Genomic DNA, 17840 nt, shown 5'->3' with positions numbered 1-17840 from the left:
ATTATCCCTTAAGATGCCAAGTAATATTACTTATGTAGTGGAGTTTCAGTAATGCTTGTTGAGTGGGGATGTATAATCTCCTAGTATGCATTTGTTTAGCAGGTGCTCAGAGAGCTAACACAATAACATACTCTATCATGTTTCAAATGTTCTTTAACTTTCTCCTTTATCTAGTCAGTCTCAAACACTGAAAGGTAGTGAGCTGGAAAGATGTGTCTGAAAAGCTTACTGATTCCCAACAGTGTGTGGAGTTATCAGAAATTACCGCACGTGCAACAACCTCTGCTCAGGAAGTTTACCTCCTGTGATGAATTTGATCTTCACCCCATAAATTCAATCTGCTGACTTGCTTCTTTTCTTTCTTTCTTTTTTTTTTTTTTTTTTTTTCCTGGCTCTAGTTTTGGAACTTCTTTACAAAGTGAGAATTACTTAAAAAAAAAAAAAAAAAGAAAGAAAGAAGCAGGGGAAATTTGGGGACCAAGTTCCTTATTTCATGTTTCCTAATGAAACCTGATACTTGTAAAATTTTGTTTAGTTATGCACTCATCTGAAGAAACACGTGCATTTTCTTTTTTGCGTGTTTTAGTTTAGGTTGTCTCAGAATTCCCTCAGTGCCAGTCCTCCAGCAGGCTGAGGCATTGCTTCAAGTTACTCCCATTCCATCTTCTCTGCAGGTACCTACACCCTGCCAAAGGTAGCATATGACATCCTGATTCAGGAGACAAAAGAGGATGAGTACAATGTTGATAATGGTTTCTGATTCATTCCCCCCTCCCTTCCTGTTACCCCTAACTGTGGAGATTAAAAATGAGGGATTTGCTTCTTTGGAGTGAATGAATATAAAAATACCTTCTTATTTTCAGTGTGGTCCCTCATCTTGGAGCTCATTATTTCTTTAAACATGCCTAAATGTGGCTTGGTAATTTCACCTTCTTATGCAACTTAAGTACAAGTGATAAGGTGCCTTGGGGGCTCTTGAGTGTTTGATCCCAAGCTTTCATGTCACTTCTGCCTCTCCTTGAACTTCTAGGAGATAAAAGAAAACCAGCTGTTTTCTTGTTAAAGATCAAGGTAATCAGGATGGCGATTCAGGACACAACCATGATCGCTGCAGGGAAAAGGAGGTCATGTGATGTTTTTCTACAAGGCATAGTGTGGCAGAGTTATGTAGCTGTCAGAAAAGGTATTTTGTTTCATGCCTATTTGTGATTTCTTTGTTGTTGTTGCCAGTTTGAAAATCCTGGAATCATCTTCAGTAAACTGAATGAGGCTGTTCTTAGTGGTGCTTTCCAATGGCAAGAGAATAGTTAGTATTTCAGATGCTTACGAGGTTTCTGAACTATTCTTCACAAACATTTGCCTTACTCTTTTTCCTTACAGTCATGCTGTGAGGTAGATGATACTGTTCCCATGTTACAGATAAGAAAACTGAGAGACAAGAAGCGTAAGTAACTTGCTGATATGGTTTGGCTGTGTCTCCACCCAAATCTCATCTCAAATTGTAGCTCCCACAGTTCCCATGTGTTTTGGGAGGGACCCAGTGGGAGGTAATTGAATCATGGGGGCGAGTCTTCCCATGCTGTTCTCATGACAGTTAATAAGTCTCGTGAAATCTGATGGCTTTATAAATGGGATTTTCCCTGCACAAGTTTTCTCTTGCCTGCCACCACACAGATATGCCTTTCACTTTCCGCCATGATTGTGAGGCCTCCTCAGCCACGTGGAACTGTGAGTCCATTAAACCTCTTTTTCTTTATAAATTACCCAGTCTCAGGTATGTCTTTATCAGCAGCATGAAAACGGACCAATAGACTTGCCAAGTTTATATTGCTCATCAGTGTTAGTGGAACTAAGATTTAAACCCAAGCAGTCACTGCCAGGACTAGGGTAAGGTAAGAGAGGTGCTCAGGGTACAAAATGTAAGGGATAATTCCCTCTTAATCTTGTGTAAGTATAGAATTCTCACCCAAGAATGAATGTTTCCTTATATTGCACCCTCATCCTGGGCTTGCAAACAACCTAGATTTGGAGCCTAGGTACTTAATCCTTATACATCCCACCTGCTTGGTCCTCACCCTCATGGATCAGTCAGCCTTTCGTTGCGTTGAACAGCCTGAGAGAGGGTGTGTAGGCGTGGAAGAGACCAGCAGAGACAGGAGTCCAAAGCAAGTGTCTTTCCTTGCTTTTAGCTGAGCATTTTCATGTGCCCTCCCTCTTCCTTCCACTATGTTTCCATCCTTCTCCAGTACAGAAAGGAAAAAAAAAAAACTCTTCACTTGAGAAGTACATGTCTGTATCCCATAGAGAAATATTAGAATAGCATATTGGAGCATTGCGCATACTCAGGCCTAGCTACTCCAAAGAGCCTTATTTCTTTTTTCTTTTCTTTCCTTTTCTTTTTTTTTTTTTTTTTTTTTTTTGAGACGAGTCTTGCTCTGTCCCCCAGGCTGGAGTGCAGTGGTGAGATCTCAGCTCACTGCAACCTCCACCTCCCGGGTTCACGACATTCTCCTGCCTCAGCCTCCCGAGTAGCTGGGACCACAGGTGCCCGCCACCACGCTTGGCTAATTTTGTGTGTGTGTGTTTTCAGTAGAGATGGGGTTTCACCGTGTCAGCCAGGATGGTCTCGATCTCCTGACCTCGTGATCTGCCCACTTCAACCTCCCAAAGTGCTGGTATTACAGGCATGAGCCACCCCAGTCAAAGAGCCTTATTTCTTATCACCAAGTCCAGACACACCCTGAGGTGTGTGGTGGAGTGGCCAATCATGCAGGATACATATCAATAAAGAGTCCCAGGGCTTAGAAAAGGGCCTTGTGAAGAGGAGTCAAACTGACTCAGAGAAAAGAAAAGGTGGAGGACAGTCCAGGATCCCAGGACGTCAGTGAAGATATCTATCCCTGCAAATATCCTGTACTCTCGAAAATCTTTTAATGTGCTGGGTAGGTTTTGAATGAGAATAAACTTTTCCAGTTAGCTGACAAATGACAAAACAGTCACTATATAATTAAGATAAAGAGGTCCTTCCACTGAGTCCTGTATAACCTGAGCTTTAGGAGGCCACTGGGATTGTGGACTGATAATACTGGAACTCTCTCTGGTACCCTTCAGTAGTGGATCAACCCTCCCCTTGACTCGGTGGACCATGGAAGAAACACCCATATGCTCTTATGGACATATGTGGAGAGCCAGCAGGAGCTACGGCCATGACTGGCATGAAGGAGAGGAAGTGATGGGTGTCTTGCAGTGTCACTGAACTTGGCAGCATCACTATGGGAAATTCCTGATAGTCCTTCTGGACAAACTTTTGACACTGAAATCTGGGCAGACTGGTTGATGATGGCTTCTTCTCTCTTATGGGCATCATGCCAACAGAACCATGTGGGGAGGACCATACCAAATCGGCAAGCCCAACAGTGCTCAGCTGAAGGGCACCTGGGCTGTGAGGGAGCATCACTTGCCTCTTTGATGAGGTTCATAAATCTGGGTCCAAGGCGCCATGGCTTATGTCGATGGCACTGTAGGGAGCTGACGGTCAGCTGGGATGCCCGGTGCGAGGCAATGGCCACCATGTACACAGCGTCGTACATCAGAGCCGCTTCAGTCTGTGGAGGAAAACACACACCACATCTTCAATTCCACCTTTGCTTACCTTCCTTTACCTGCGTAATCACTCTGTCTGCTTCCATAGCTCTTATCTATCTGATCTCAAAGGCCATTTATTGTTCAGCTAGGTAGTTTTCACTCTCCAACAGCTATTTTTCTCAAAAAATAATACCTCACACTTCGGAGTAAATTGAAGTCATAACTCTGCTTTGTTTCAAGTTCTTAAAAAAAAAATAAAGCACCCCAGATCAGCCACAAAAGACTTGATTCAAGGAACAAATATTTTGCAAAGTGTCTTCTATGTTAAGCCGGTGTTAAGATCAACTACTTGAGCTAGAAGCTACTAAAGCTCAAAGTTGCAATATCAGATTTGTTTCTCAGTATTTGTCTATAACTATTTATCTATCTACTTACTGGTTTATATTTGGTAGAAAGAAACTGCTGCAATCACTAACAGGTGATTTCCAGATAAGGAAACTGGTGTTGGTCACTTTCATTTACCAGAGTTAAGAAGGTCATAGTCATGGAATGAAACTCAACAGCAAGTTTTGGGAGACCCTCTGAAGAGCAGACACGTGCAACTGGCTCAGAACATGCCTCCTCTTGCCAGCACGTGCTTTCTTGAGACAGATTGAAACCAGTCAGTCATTCCTTTTAGGCGACTGGGCATCTCGTTCTTCCCTTCCTCATGAAATTCCTGTCACGTGCAAAATTTTACATAATACTTACAGCATTTTATAAAATATACTTCCCTGTGGTTTCCTTTAGGGAAAAAAAATCTTATAATACCCTTGCATTTCACTTGAGGGTTTCATTGCAACTTCAAATGCATTAGCTCATTTGAAATTCTCAACAAGTCTTCAAAATAAGCAGAAGAGATAAAGGTATTTATTATGTGAGAAAACTCACTTCAAGGTAGGATATTTGTGGAGGGGCACACACACACGTGCACACACACATGCACACACACACAACACACACACAATCATAGTGAGAAATCCCAGAGATGTCGTTACTTCTGCTTATTATTTCTGAAGAGTAATAGGGATTATATACATAGCCAATCATTTTCAGAGTTAAACCTAGAATCTAGGTCATGGAATGAAAATTATCATATGGTTTTCCAAAATTGGTTGATTACATTCAACATATACTACACATTGATTGCTCATGTCTTGGTGGAGGTGGAAAGCAAGGACCGGGTTACTATATCTCACAATTTTATCAGTCTTTGAGGCCATGGAATACCTCTACTTTGAATCCTTATTATTCTGTACAATCTTTATCATTGTATTTTCCATCTATTCATGGTCAGGGGTCTTTATGTCCATTTCTTAATAAGAATATTGGTTTTTTGAAGGCAGAAACTGCTCAAGTTTAAGTTAGCTTTGGTGGCTAACGTGGTTCCTGACATGGAAAGTTGTTTAAACATGTTCACTGAAGAAATTCATATTACTTAATCCCTTAAAATGAAATTTATTTTTGTGAGAACTGTATAATTGCAAGGCTTTAAGATGTAGTTTTAAGAAAAACGTTTCATTCATACTTATGTAATTGACATACAGACATTAGATTGGTGGTGGCAGTAATTTCTAAAGCATAAAAATGTTTTGATCATTTCAGTCCAAGACTCACACAATCCACTTTGTAGATGAGAAAACTAAGGCTCATGGAAATTGACCAATATAAGGCTACTCTGTAAGCAATTTCATGGCCAGGGTTTGAGCCTGCACATGCATGATTCTAGCACCCATGATCTTTACCATTTTGCTGTACTAATTCTGTTTAATTGGAGGAAAGTAAGCTACTGGCAGATTGAGACTTTTTGAAATGCAATCAATAACAATAGCTGACATTTATCGAGCACTTATGATATGTCGCATGCTGTTCTAAATCCCTTGCAAACTTTACATTTTCACTATAACCTTTATTCTTTTACAGATAAAGAAATAAAGATATTAAATGGGACCCCCAAACTCATGGGGGGACAGGCAATATTCAAACCCATGAAGTTGGTGCTAGAGTATATGCCCTTCCCCATAAAGCTGTGCTGCCTCTAAACCAAGTTATCAGTCTGATGATGTAATAGTCACAATAATAGTTCAATAAAGGTTAATATTCACTGATAATTTACTATGTGCCAGGCACTATCAGCATTTTACATAAGTCATCTTTTTTAATTGCTGAAATTAAACTTTTGAAATAGGTATGCAGATGGGGAAATTGAGGCTTGTAGAGGTAGAATAACGTGCCTAAAATTTTGTAGCCATTAAGGGAAGGAGTGAGAATTCTAATTTGGGATGCAAACTCAGATTTCAGCTCATGACCATAGCCGCATGCTATGATGACTTGGACTTTTTTTTATCAATAGGATATACTTTTTTGAAAATTTGTATCTGTATTCATTAATTCACTGAATGACCAATTTGATAGAGAAGTATAAGGACTGGAATTCTAATAATCTGATTTTTCCATAAACTTAGTGTAGAAAAGATGGACATTCTTTCTCAAGGCGGGGTCTATATTGGGAAGGGCAATAAAATGATTCAAAATTATAGGTCTAATCTGTGCCTTTCAACCCAAAGAAGAAAACTATTTATTCTAACAAATATGCTACCCCTTGAAATACAATGTTTTCTTAGATGGAGAAAATGTTTACATTAATTATATTATAGCACTAATATACTTCCACTGATTTTCCTCCCCCTTTAGTTTTGTGCTTGAGGCCTGCTTACTGAATGGCTGTCATCATTTTAGGTAATAGGTAATGTAATAGAAACTGGCTTATGTTTCAAATTTTCCTCTTCCAAATGTGTTTATGTTCACATTTTATATATATCTAAAGCCTGGATGAAATCACATTGCTCAATGACCCTAAGAAAATCTTTTTACCACAATCTGAACCATGAAATAAGCACATTGAAAGCATACTTCTCCCCCGTACACAATGTTTTGGTTATTACAATTTGCAGTAAAGGATTAACTCACTGGGCTTAGGGTACTCAGACTTTGCACATTCCAAAGAGAGGACCGGCCCCTTGACTGGCTCTTGAGAGATAACCTTCAACTCTTTGGAATACCCCAATAAGAACGTCATTATATTCTTGGGGTCCTGGGTAATGTCAGATACTTTATTTTAAAAATATGATTTATGATGAATGCCTATTTTTGTTGACCTAGGGCTCTGGGCCATGCTGTATCAATTTGATCTCCTGAAAGGCTGGATACTAAGTAACTAAGGCCAACTATATGGGAGCTCCATGCTTATGTGACCGATCATCCCAATAAAAAACCTGGACCCCAAGGCTTGGGTGAGTTTCTGTGGCTGGCAATACTTTCTACTTGTTGTCATAGATCATTGCTGAGGATTCAGTGCTGTCCATGCAACTCTGTTGGGAGAGGATACTTGGAAGTTGGTGCTTTTTCTGTGTGGACTCTCTGTCACTTTTTCCTTCGCTGATTTTACTCTGTCTTCTTTTGCTACAAATCTGTCATTGTGAGTACAACAGCTTTTCTGAGTTCTGTGAGTCCTGCTAGCAAATCGTCAAATCTGAAGATGGTCTTGAGGACTCCCAACATAAGCCAGTGAGATGCCACCTCATCTTAGAGATGAGGACTAACAACACTACGTGGCCTTAGAAAGTCCTCATACCTAGCTGTCTGCGTGGCACATAATTGTTGTTGGAAAAAGCAGGAGGAGATTGGGGTGCTGAAGAGAGACCCAATATTCAGAGATCAAATGGGCTGATCATACAGGGTCACACAGGTCCCAGATAAGGGTCCATCTTGGGCTATATGTGCAAGCTAAGGAATGTGTTTCTTGGAAACACGCAGATTCTGCTATGATATTTCAGAATATCTCTTGTTTTATTTATTTATTTATTTATTTATTTATTTATTTATTTATTTATTTTGAGATGGAGTCTTGATCTTATTGCCCAGGCTGGGGTGCAATGGCATAATCTCAGCTCACTACAACCTCTGCCTCCCTGGTTCAAGCGATTCTCCTGCCTCAGCCTCCCGAGTAGCTGGGGTTACAGGCACCCGCCACCACACCCAGATAATTTTTGTATTTTTAGTAGAGACAAGGTTTTGCCATGTTGACCAGGCTGGTCTTGAACTCCTGACCTCATGATCCACCTGGCTCGGCCTCCCAAAGTGTTGGGCTTACAGGCATGAGCCACCATGCACAGCTTCTTGTTCTTTTATTGACTACAAATAGGCAAAACATCAGGTATCAAGTGAATTCAATTCTATGTACTAGAAGCTTCACATATGTGATCTAATTTAATCTGTAGAGTAACACTGTAAGGCGTTATTGTACGATTTACAGATGAGCAGAGAACTGAGAGAGGTTAAATAACTTGCTCTGGTCACTTAGTTAGGAGACATAGCCAGGACTTAACCCTAGGCTTTCATTATCTGGGAAGATTTTGCTTTTTGTACTGAATCCAGCTGCCTATTTTCTTTCATTGCTTAAGTGGATGTACAAGGTGGGAACTCTAGCACATCTTCCCTATGGGTCATGATTAAGGGAAATGTTTACAGGCAAGAGAGCAGGATAAGGCTACTGACTTAACTTTATGTTGTGAGTGGATGTGAAGAACTGGAAAGGCAGATGTCAGATCAATGTTTGGTTGTTCCCCTGACTCTTGTGCAGTGTTGACTTACACACAATTTTGGTCCACTGAGAAGAACCCATTTAAGAATGAACCATTCTGTATTATCCCAGTCTGTCCAAAAGCTGAAAGGTTGAATCACCCCAATTGCTGAGAAAAAATTTAAAGATTATAAAAGAGAACAGAGTAGATTTATAAAATTCACTCCAAACTTCTGTTAATTTTGTCAATTAACACTTCAGTTGATAAAACACTCTATTTTTTCTCAAGATATTTTTTAATAATGAGTTTTACTGTTTTTGAACTCGGTTGACTCAGTAACAATTTTCTTAACTTAATTTTAACCTAATTTTTAAACTAAATTTTTTTCTTTAATTAATTCTATTGTTCTTAAGTCTGGTGTCAAGATGTTTTGGATATGGGCATAACTGGCTTCTCTATTTTCAGATATGAATGTTTTGATATAATCATATTATTTGAGGATTTTTTAGTGTATGAAATTCTAAGAAATGCTTAATAGTTAAAAATATTAGAGAGAAAAATAGATAATTGAATGGGAAATCAAAATACATGCATTTTCCTTATGTTTTTTCTAATTCCTATATTCATCCATATACGTATGTACCACACACAAAACTATGACTATAAACAGCTACAGGGAAATTCACCTTGAATAATAGTGGAATGAAGCATGTGATTTCAGAGAATACAATTCTATTGTAGTAATGGCATTATTTAAACATTAAGAGTGGCCAGTCTGTGACTAATTTTAAAAAAACACTATTATTTTAAAGTAATCTCTATTTTACTAATCATGCACATTCACATATATCTTATTTATAGGAACTCTCTGTACTTTTATGGGACTATTTTCAGGGCTGCCTAAATTTTTTCATTTAACATCTTCAGTTTTAGTAGAAGCTTAATTCTTATTTAGTGCATTAATTTCTTTATTAAATACACATTTATTGAAGGTGTACTTTGCGCTGGGCCTTTTCTAGTGCTGGGGAGAAAGCAGAGCACAAAAGCACAAAGCCTCTTTTTCATAAAAGATGCCTTTATGAAGTGTCTATTCTTGTAGGGGAAGGTACTAAACAAACAAATCAAAAATCAAAATATAACAAGTCAGGTCATAAGGGCTATGAAGAAAACAAAAATAGGTAAGAGGAAAGAGAGAAAAACCAGGGACGGGGCTACTGTATGCTTCCAGGCACGGGGGCAACAAGTGCTTGACATGCAAGAATGAATGAAGGGCAGGGTCTGCTATTTGGACCCAATGAAATTGAAACCAAAGGACTTTTTATCTTTAAGGTAGAGAAGAAAGAGTTTAAATAGAGGCAACTTGACAGCAAAGATTTGTTAGCATTGGGCCTGGGCTTGGGGTCGTAAGTTTGCTCTCTTGGCTTAGCTATTGGTCAAATGGATGTCCTTTCATGTCCTTCAATGCCCTTCACCTCCCATGACACAGTTTCCACATTCCCAAAGTAGCCACATCCAGGAGAAACAGAAAGAAAACAGTCAAGTGCAAAGCAGACTCTTTGGGTAAAGAAAGTAAGTATTACCCTTCACGTAATTTCAAAGTTATTATCTGCATGACTGTTGGATACAGCTCCTACTGGTGCCTGCATCCTATCACTTTTTAAAAAATTAGTATCGACACTACCTGATACATTGAATAGTTACTCTACCCACTTTTACAGCACCTCAGTGAGCTCTGGTGAATCCCCACTTTCCTTTTTATAGTTTATTATAATAATAAGTGTAAGAACACAGCCTAGAAACCCCTCTCTTAGTTGGGATGACAGTAAAAATCTTCAGGCAGACCAAGGCCTCTTCCATCCATTGGGACTCAACCTCGTCACACTTCCTGCCCCTGGGATCACTGTTAGCCCAGGACACTGGCCGCAACTCTGGGGTGGCAGCATCACCTCATGCTTGGCCTGATTCCACATGAATTGCATAGGTCTGTCTCCTTCGTTCAACAATCTTCCTCATCTCAGTCAATATGAACGAACTGTTTTGTCAGCTCAGTGTAATTGAACACACGGACTTTTTTTTCTTTGTAAATGAAGCCATACTTGTGATGAATATTTAATGCTTGGCCTAAGTCCACAATCTGTGTTAACATAGATTCAAACTGTAACTCTTTTAGTGGTATATCCCAAACACAGGTAAAAATGATTTGAGATCTCATCCTGTGATGGAAACTTCATTGGAAGAGTGGGCAGAGGATTTTGAACCATATTTGAACTCACTGAAATTATAAACCCAAGAGGAGTAAGAGAAAAACCGATCTATTAGCATGCATCTCCCTCTGTCTCTGGTGTTCCCTCTCCCTTTCAGAAGTCTAGTATCGCCCTGGATATTCTCTACTTGCTCCTATTCAAAGAAATGTTTCAAATCATCCCAGGGCTCATTTGTACCAAGATGCTTTCCATCATTGTCTCTCAGTTCACTTTGAATATTTTAAAAGTTATTTGAGGTTTGAAAAACAGTTAGGGAGCCTGAACATGGAATCATCCAGAGCCGCTTCATTCATTCATTTCTTCCTTCATTTTCATTTGTTCTTCATAAGAAGGGGGAAAAAAATCCCAAGTTCTCTGTGAGATGATGGGTAAATTGCATCTTAGAAGCAAGAGTGCATCTCCCAATGATAGGAATGGATAATAAAATCCTATGCCAATTTAAAATGCTATTACCTGCCTGTGTTCCACAGTATCTTTCCCCTTAGATGCCTCCCACATAGGAAGCATTTAAAAAAAAATTATTTCTTGCTATTTTCTTCAGCACCCAGGGAGCTTCATTAGAGAAATAAAGTGAAGGTAGGTGCATTTGACAAGAGACAAATGATGTGAGGGAGAAGCTCTCTGATGAGGCAGTTTGCAGTTTATCTGTTCAGCAGAGTATCTCTGACTTGTCAGGAGGCAGGTCTGGCATCTGCTTCAAGAGCGACATATGGCTGGTGTTAAACACTGTCAGTTCTGCAGAGGTGAGCCTATACACATCCAGGACAGGAAGAGCTGAATACACCAACTGTTTGTAGATCCGGCATTTTTCCACATTGGCTCTGCTTACTGAAATGTGGCAGAAGTGAGGAACACAAACCGGTTCTACAAAACTCACAGGTACGTTGTTCCTCCTCTTCCCCAACCAGCCACCTTCCCCACGGCAACATTCCTACAATAAAATGCTCTTCAACTCGTCCTTGCACTGGTTTGGCTGATAATGGTGGCTACTCTTGTCAAGTTTTTTATCTGGGGCAAGTACATCCAGGAAGCTAAAAATAGCAGTTTTTGCTAGTAGCCAGTCACAGCCTTTCAAATTACCTAAAAAGCAAACTCTTTCTTCTCTCCTGCAAGTCAAGGCACCCACTGTAACACTTTTCTTTAACATTTTAAAGACACGTGTGATCTTAACCCCGAAGGAATTCAAATATTCTCACGAGTGATTTTATTTGCAAGTGACTTACTGTCATCATGCCATCCAAAAGGCCAGTCTCGGGCCTGGGTGGGGCCTGCAGTCTCTCCATGGACCACTTCTCAATGATGGACGACACGTGAGGGTTGTCAATGTTAAGCAGCCGAAACCCGGTCATGTTTACGCCACTGTACCTATAGAGCTCCAGATCCAAAGCAAATAAGTCCTGCATGGTATCAAAAAGGATAAAGTGGAAAAGAATTAGCATTTCCATGTTTTTATGCGAAAGAAAATTAATGCTTGTAGCAGCAACTAATACAGTGATACTTCTTATCTGTGGTTTTGTGGTTCATGGTTTCAGTTACCTGCGGTCAACCGCAGTTGGAACATGTTAAGTGGAAAACTTCAGAAATAAGCAATTCGTAATTTTAAAATTGCACACCATTCTGAGTAGCTTGAGGAAATCTTGAGTTGTCCCATGCTGTCCTGCCTGGGATATGAATTATTCCTTTGTCCAGAGTCTCCATACTACAGATGCCACCTGCTCATCAGTCCCTTCATAGTTGTCTCAGTTACGAGGTTGGCTATTGTGGTATGGAAGTACTTTGGTAAGTCAACGTTACACTTCATAATGGTCCCAGTCTGCAAGAGCATTGTGCCTAATTTATAAATTAAGCTTTATCCTAAGTATGCATATATAAGAAAAACATAATCTATACGGGGTTTGGCACCATACTAGATTTCAGGCATCTCTTGGAGGTCTTAGAACATGTACCCATTGGATAAAGGGGAGCTGCTATAGATTAAAACAAAATGGCAGCCATACCACACTATTTAAATAAAAGAACATCTTTCCCATTGTTTTTCATTCACATGCTGCCCTAAAACTTCTAGGGCAGTCATCAGTTTTCATTTTCATCTGTTTTATTTTTGCCGTACTGTTAGAGTTTGGATAAGTCAAGATGAGGAATTTGGCTGTTGATAATTAGTAGGTCCTTGGTCACAGGCTGTGACATTCTAAAAAGCTAAGAATTCTGTTCCCAGTTTATAGCCTTTGGGGTATTGGAAAAAATACTTATTCCCATTTGGTTCAGTGCTTTTATTTTACATATGAAGAAACTGAGGTTCTGAGTGGTGATGTGACCAGGACAAGAATAAACCACTGGCAGTACCCACTCTTCTCCATCAAATCTTGCACTGCAGGCTATTCCAGGTCTTGCCACAAAGGTGAAATTTGAAAACTGCATATGCGTTTGGCAGGAAAATCACTCCTGGCAGAAAAAATATCACCTCGTGGCTTGTTGAAAAGAACTCATCTCTCACACAATGAGGGCATGAAGAATGTTCACTGAACATAGGCTCAGAATAGGAACCAAAAGATTCTCTTCAGAGGATATGTTAGAGTACAAGGCTGCATGGATGCAAGAACATCTTAATAAGGGAACCCATTCCCTTTCAGACAATGTTTCAGGAAAAAGAAGGTGAACTCATCCTAGTGTTTTCTATTACAATTTTTCTATTACAGACGAGGCTGGGTGCAAACCAGAAGTTTCTTAATTGATTCACATTTAAGACAGGCTTATGTAATAATTTCAACTTTTTTCTTATATGGAAAGACTAGATTAAAAAATATATCATTAAAATATATCACATTTCAGAAGAAACGCAACTTTCAAAATAACATTTAACAGGAAAAATACTTCCATAAAAGTTTCTTAACAATGTAACCAGTTTCTGAAAGTGCAATGCAAGACAGGACATTATTCGTGATGATTATGGGTACTGAAGAGCAGCAGATTCAGAAACACTTCGCAATTTGCATTTGCGGAAGATGCATACAAATTTATTCTTTTGATGAACTCTCTCTTTCCCAAGATATATTTGGGTGAGGCAGTAGAACTATAAAAGCACAGCTCTGTGCTCCTAGATCAACATCAGAAAGGTGTACAATACTGCCTTTTAAAGCATTATATATTGTTTTCCTTAACACTAAGTAACTTTTTTTTTTCTTTAACTTTTATTAATACTCATGGGCAAGAATGGTAAGAACATAAAAGCCAACCAGGACAGAGTGCAGATAAAATCAGAGGAAAAGGATGAAAGAAGCAAAGTTAAAGAAGACGACCCAGGAAAAAATGAGTCCATTAGTACACTCAGTGGATAGAAAGACAGTTAACTCCAGTCTCAGGAGGTAAGACAGAAACTTCGAGAATACACATGAACCCCCTCAGAGAATCAATATTACATGAATTTAACATGCTAAAATAAAGCACGTTAAACATGTGCAAAATTAGGTTGTCCTACAATTTAGGATTTCCATGCAACAAAGAATGTCGGAAGTCCAAAATCCAATTTGCTACATCCCCTTGTGCATGCAGAATGAGTGTTAGGGGTGAAAAGGAATAAAAGCGCACTCTTATTCATCCTCTATGGTCTCCTAGCCTTGTTAGATTCCATTGTTGGTATTCCTTCTCAAATTTCTCCCACACCAGCTCTTCCAGGGTGTGTACACCTGGAGGGGGTGGAAAGTTCTGAGGCAGATGGCCATGTCACCTTGAGTAACCCTCAGGTGTTCTTGGTGATGGGAAGAACCATACTTGTGAGCAGAGTAAGACACTTTGCAGTTCCCAAGTTTTCCCTCAGCTGTTCTCAAAGATGACATGATCAAAAAGCAGGAAGAGGCAGATGGGAAGACGATGCAAACCTTAGTTCAGGCATTTCTACCCTGTACCCACTTCCACCCTATGCTCAGTAGCAGTAATGATTTTGACAACTATCCCAAAGCATTCATTTCATGGTGTCCTCTGCACTCTCAAAGATAGCTGAGTCAGAAATAGAATTTACTACTTTGGGTCCTTATTCTAAATTCTTTGAATTCCTCTACTCACTAGCTTGGCAGTTGAATTTGCTAAAATGGTACTGTTACTGAGTCCCCCAGAATCCAGGTCGAATTTAGCTGATACACTCTTACAGATTAGAAAATGAGCTTGATTCTGTTTTTCTTCTCATGTAAGAAAGTGGAGTGCGTGGGTGTGTAGGTGGGGAGGTGGGGGCTGTCACTGATTTCTGAAATTGACTGAATGAAAATTATCACATCGTTTTGATGTGTTAAATACCCTAAATCATTCTCCATGATCAGATAGTCTCTCAAAATTTAAGATGTCCTATGGTTTCTTTTGGCTTTGTAAGGTTTAGGACCATGATTTTTCTTAATGGTGCATAATTTTCATTGTGCAGAGCATCTCCAAAACTCCCCTTTTTGAAGGTTTTTGAAACATCTGACAGGTAACCCCTGGCTAACCCAGCTATCTACTGGACACAGGCAGGAAAGCCACATCAAATCAATGAATGCCAGACACACTTGGATGCACCTTCTAATGTATATAAAAACTGTAGATGATGCCTTTTTATGAATAGTTTTTACTTTAATAGTTCCTATTTAATGGAATTTTCATTTTAATCCCTTTCTGAATGCACATGCATTGATACAAGTTAAAAAAAGAAAGAAAGAAAGAAGCCTGCTGCTCAGCGTTGCTGGATTTAGAGGATTCTTAGGAAAGTAAGGCAGGTCTCCATGACAATATCCTGCCTTTGACACTGGTGAGGCTGACTCTGAAATAACTGTGTGAAGACCTACCATGTGGAATACATTTCTCCCAGATGCACTTACCAGGGTTGTGAAAAAGTAGTGATAGTACTCGGTCATCATGCCCATGAACAGAATCTGCAAAAGAGAAATAAGGGGAAAGAATCAGGAACAGAATTACAATAAGAATGGGATAATTTCTAGGGTGACTACAAATGCTTGGGAACACAGAACAGGAAGGGACTTTAGAAATCCACAAACTCAGCAGATCAGAAACCTGAGGCCAATGAGTGGCTGGTGTGGAGCGGGCCAACTGACCTCCAGCCAACACTATTTCCATTCCACGCTGCTTGACCTACATCAAAGTAATGGGTCTGATGATCAAATTTAAAAATAGTTTGGGCCAGGTGCATTGGCACAAGCCTCTAATCCCAGCACTTTGGGAGACCGAGGCAGGTGGATCACTTGAGGTCAGGAGTTCGAGACCAGCCTGACCATCATAGAGAAACCCTGTCTCTACTAAAAATACAAAATTAGCCGGGCTTGATGGCGCATGCTTGTAATCCCACCTACTCAGGAGGCTGAGGGAGGAGAATTGTTTGAACCCAGGAGGCAGAGGTTCCAGTGAGCCCAGATCTCGCCATTGCATTCCAGCCTGGGCAACAAGAGGGAAACTGCGTCTCAAAAAAAAAAAAAAATTGTTTGTACTAAACAAATTTTGTATTTGGAATTGTCCATAATGCACAGGGTTTTGTCTTTCCCACTGCCTAAGTGTCTGAGCAATCTCATACTTAGAAATATGTATTTTATTGATCTCCCTAGCTTACAACTTAGCATAATGCCACCCTCATTATGAGTAGAACTCATTACATGTTGAATTGTCAGTAATGGCATGTAGATATGTTTAAATGAAGATTTATAAATGAGTATATCTCTGAAACCTTTCTCTCTCCCCCTTTTCCATGAGTAGATGAAGAGAGGATTCATTTATAGATAAAAGGACAGGGACTATTCTGACACCAATTTCACACTGTTTCTTCATGCTAATTCTCAAATAGCTAAATAGCTACTTGGATCGGGATAGTTCCAGACATTCTGTGAGTGTGCATATTGTTTTACTTTGTGAAATAAGGAAAAAAGGAGGTGGATAAGAAGGACAGAGGTTCTACGTTCATTAAACTGTGATCTTACTTTTAGAATCCCGGAAATGGTGTCAACTGAGAAGAAGTTGCAAATGGTTTAGAGATGATTCTTTCTAAATATGAATAAGGATATCCCTTTCCTTGGATAGATCACCAAAACAACTATTTGGGTGCTTTGGGTGTTTTTTTGTTTGGTTGGTTGGTTTTTTTTTTTTTTTTTTTTTTTTTTTTTTTTGGTCTTTGCATAGAAATCATACAAATGAAGAGAGAAGATGTAGAAATCACATTTCCAAGGTAGTTTTCCCCACAACTCTGGTCAATTCCGGATGCAAGTAAAAATCCCCTCTGGAAGTTTTTATATCAAAGATTCTTAGACTCCATCACAGGGACATCCTGAATTACGATTTCTGAAAGTGTAGCCCGGATTTCTGCATTTCACAGCTGTGTTTGAAAATCACTGCTCTATGGAAAACATGTACATTTGCATTAAATAACAAAGACTTTCAGATCTTCAGTTGAAGAGATGGATTGAAAAGGTCTGGGGAAAGGCACTGCAAGTTATCAGAGGTTCTGGAAGGTGCCTAAGATATGTGAACTAGAATGATTTTACATGAAAGGGCATAAGAAATAAAGAGGGTATTAGATGACAGCACATAACCGTATGAACACCAGTCCTACACTTCTCAACAATGTCTCTACTAACGTGAAAACCAGAGGAATATTTAGTGAAATTGTAATGTCATGAACATGAGACAAATGACAGGAAACTCTGTCCATGAATCATCAGCCCACAGGATGTAAGTCACTCCAATGGTGACAACAAGACCAGGCACACTAAAGGTTTTTTTTTTTTTAAGGGTAGACTTGCTTTAGTGCCATCAATAACATTTAAGGCCATGCATGGTGAGGTCTTGTTAGCTGTTCTCTTATATCATTTGAGCATAAAGAGCTGGCCTGCCAGGGTCAGTCAGAAATCCTATTTTTCACTTTGGTCATTAGATAGTGTAATTGCAGCCAAGATTACCTCTTGAAAGGGAACTGGGCAAGTTTTATGTGAAGATATAGAGCTGGATATTAAGGTTTAAAATTTTGTTTCTGAAACTGAAAATAGAACACAAAGGCATTTGTGTTTATAGCTTTTCACTTGGGTAAAATTTTTCTTTTTAAACTTCATTATGGAGGCTTTGGATCCCCTGTCAAGAGAGAAGCAGTTTTTTAAACAACCATTTAACTAATTATTTTTATTATTGCCTTTTAAAGTTCCTGGAGGTAAATATTCATTTGATATGCCTCTTAGTGTTAGAAAAGAGATATTAAAATGCAGCGAATAAACAGCCAACAGGCCGGCTGTTATTGCAAAAAGAACCCTGGGATCCTCCAGGTACACATTTTATTTGCTGTAGTAGAAAAATCCCCGTTCCTTTTCCTAGCTATTTGCTTGTATTAGTGCCTCCTGGTTCTTCCCTTGAA

At 39.4% G+C, this 17840-nt stretch overlaps 1 protein-coding gene and 1 long non-coding RNA gene across 9 annotated transcripts in view; one reads left to right on the top strand and one right to left on the bottom strand.

Annotated features, from left to right (window-relative positions):
- Window positions 1-17840, bottom strand: part of GRIK1 (glutamate ionotropic receptor kainate type subunit 1) — a 403736-nt gene that overhangs the window by 100592 nt on the left and 285304 nt on the right. For all 8 annotated transcript variants that reach the window (XM_007965616.3, XM_007965633.3, XM_007965600.3 and 5 more), the window contains exons 5-7: window positions 15313-15366; window positions 11695-11868; window positions 3462-3605 (exon numbers count right to left, since the gene is read on the bottom strand). In XM_007965616.3, coding sequence (XP_007963807.1) covers window positions 3462-3605; window positions 11695-11868; window positions 15313-15366 — 372 coding nt within the window. The remainder of the gene's footprint in view (window positions 1-3461; window positions 3606-11694; window positions 11869-15312; window positions 15367-17840) is intronic.
- Window positions 1-17840, top strand: part of LOC140709836 (uncharacterized) — a 146783-nt gene that overhangs the window by 84376 nt on the left and 44567 nt on the right. The window contains exon 3 of the long non-coding RNA XR_012090594.1: window positions 6787-6917. This is a non-coding gene — a long non-coding RNA (uncharacterized lncRNA). The remainder of the gene's footprint in view (window positions 1-6786; window positions 6918-17840) is intronic.

Source organism: Chlorocebus sabaeus, chromosome 2, assembly GCF_047675955.1.
Source record: "Chlorocebus sabaeus isolate Y175 chromosome 2, mChlSab1.0.hap1, whole genome shotgun sequence".
Taxonomy (NCBI): domain Eukaryota; kingdom Metazoa; phylum Chordata; class Mammalia; order Primates; family Cercopithecidae; genus Chlorocebus; species Chlorocebus sabaeus.
Note: the sequence above shows the minus strand (reverse complement) of the source record. Positions and strands in the feature narration are given on the sequence as shown.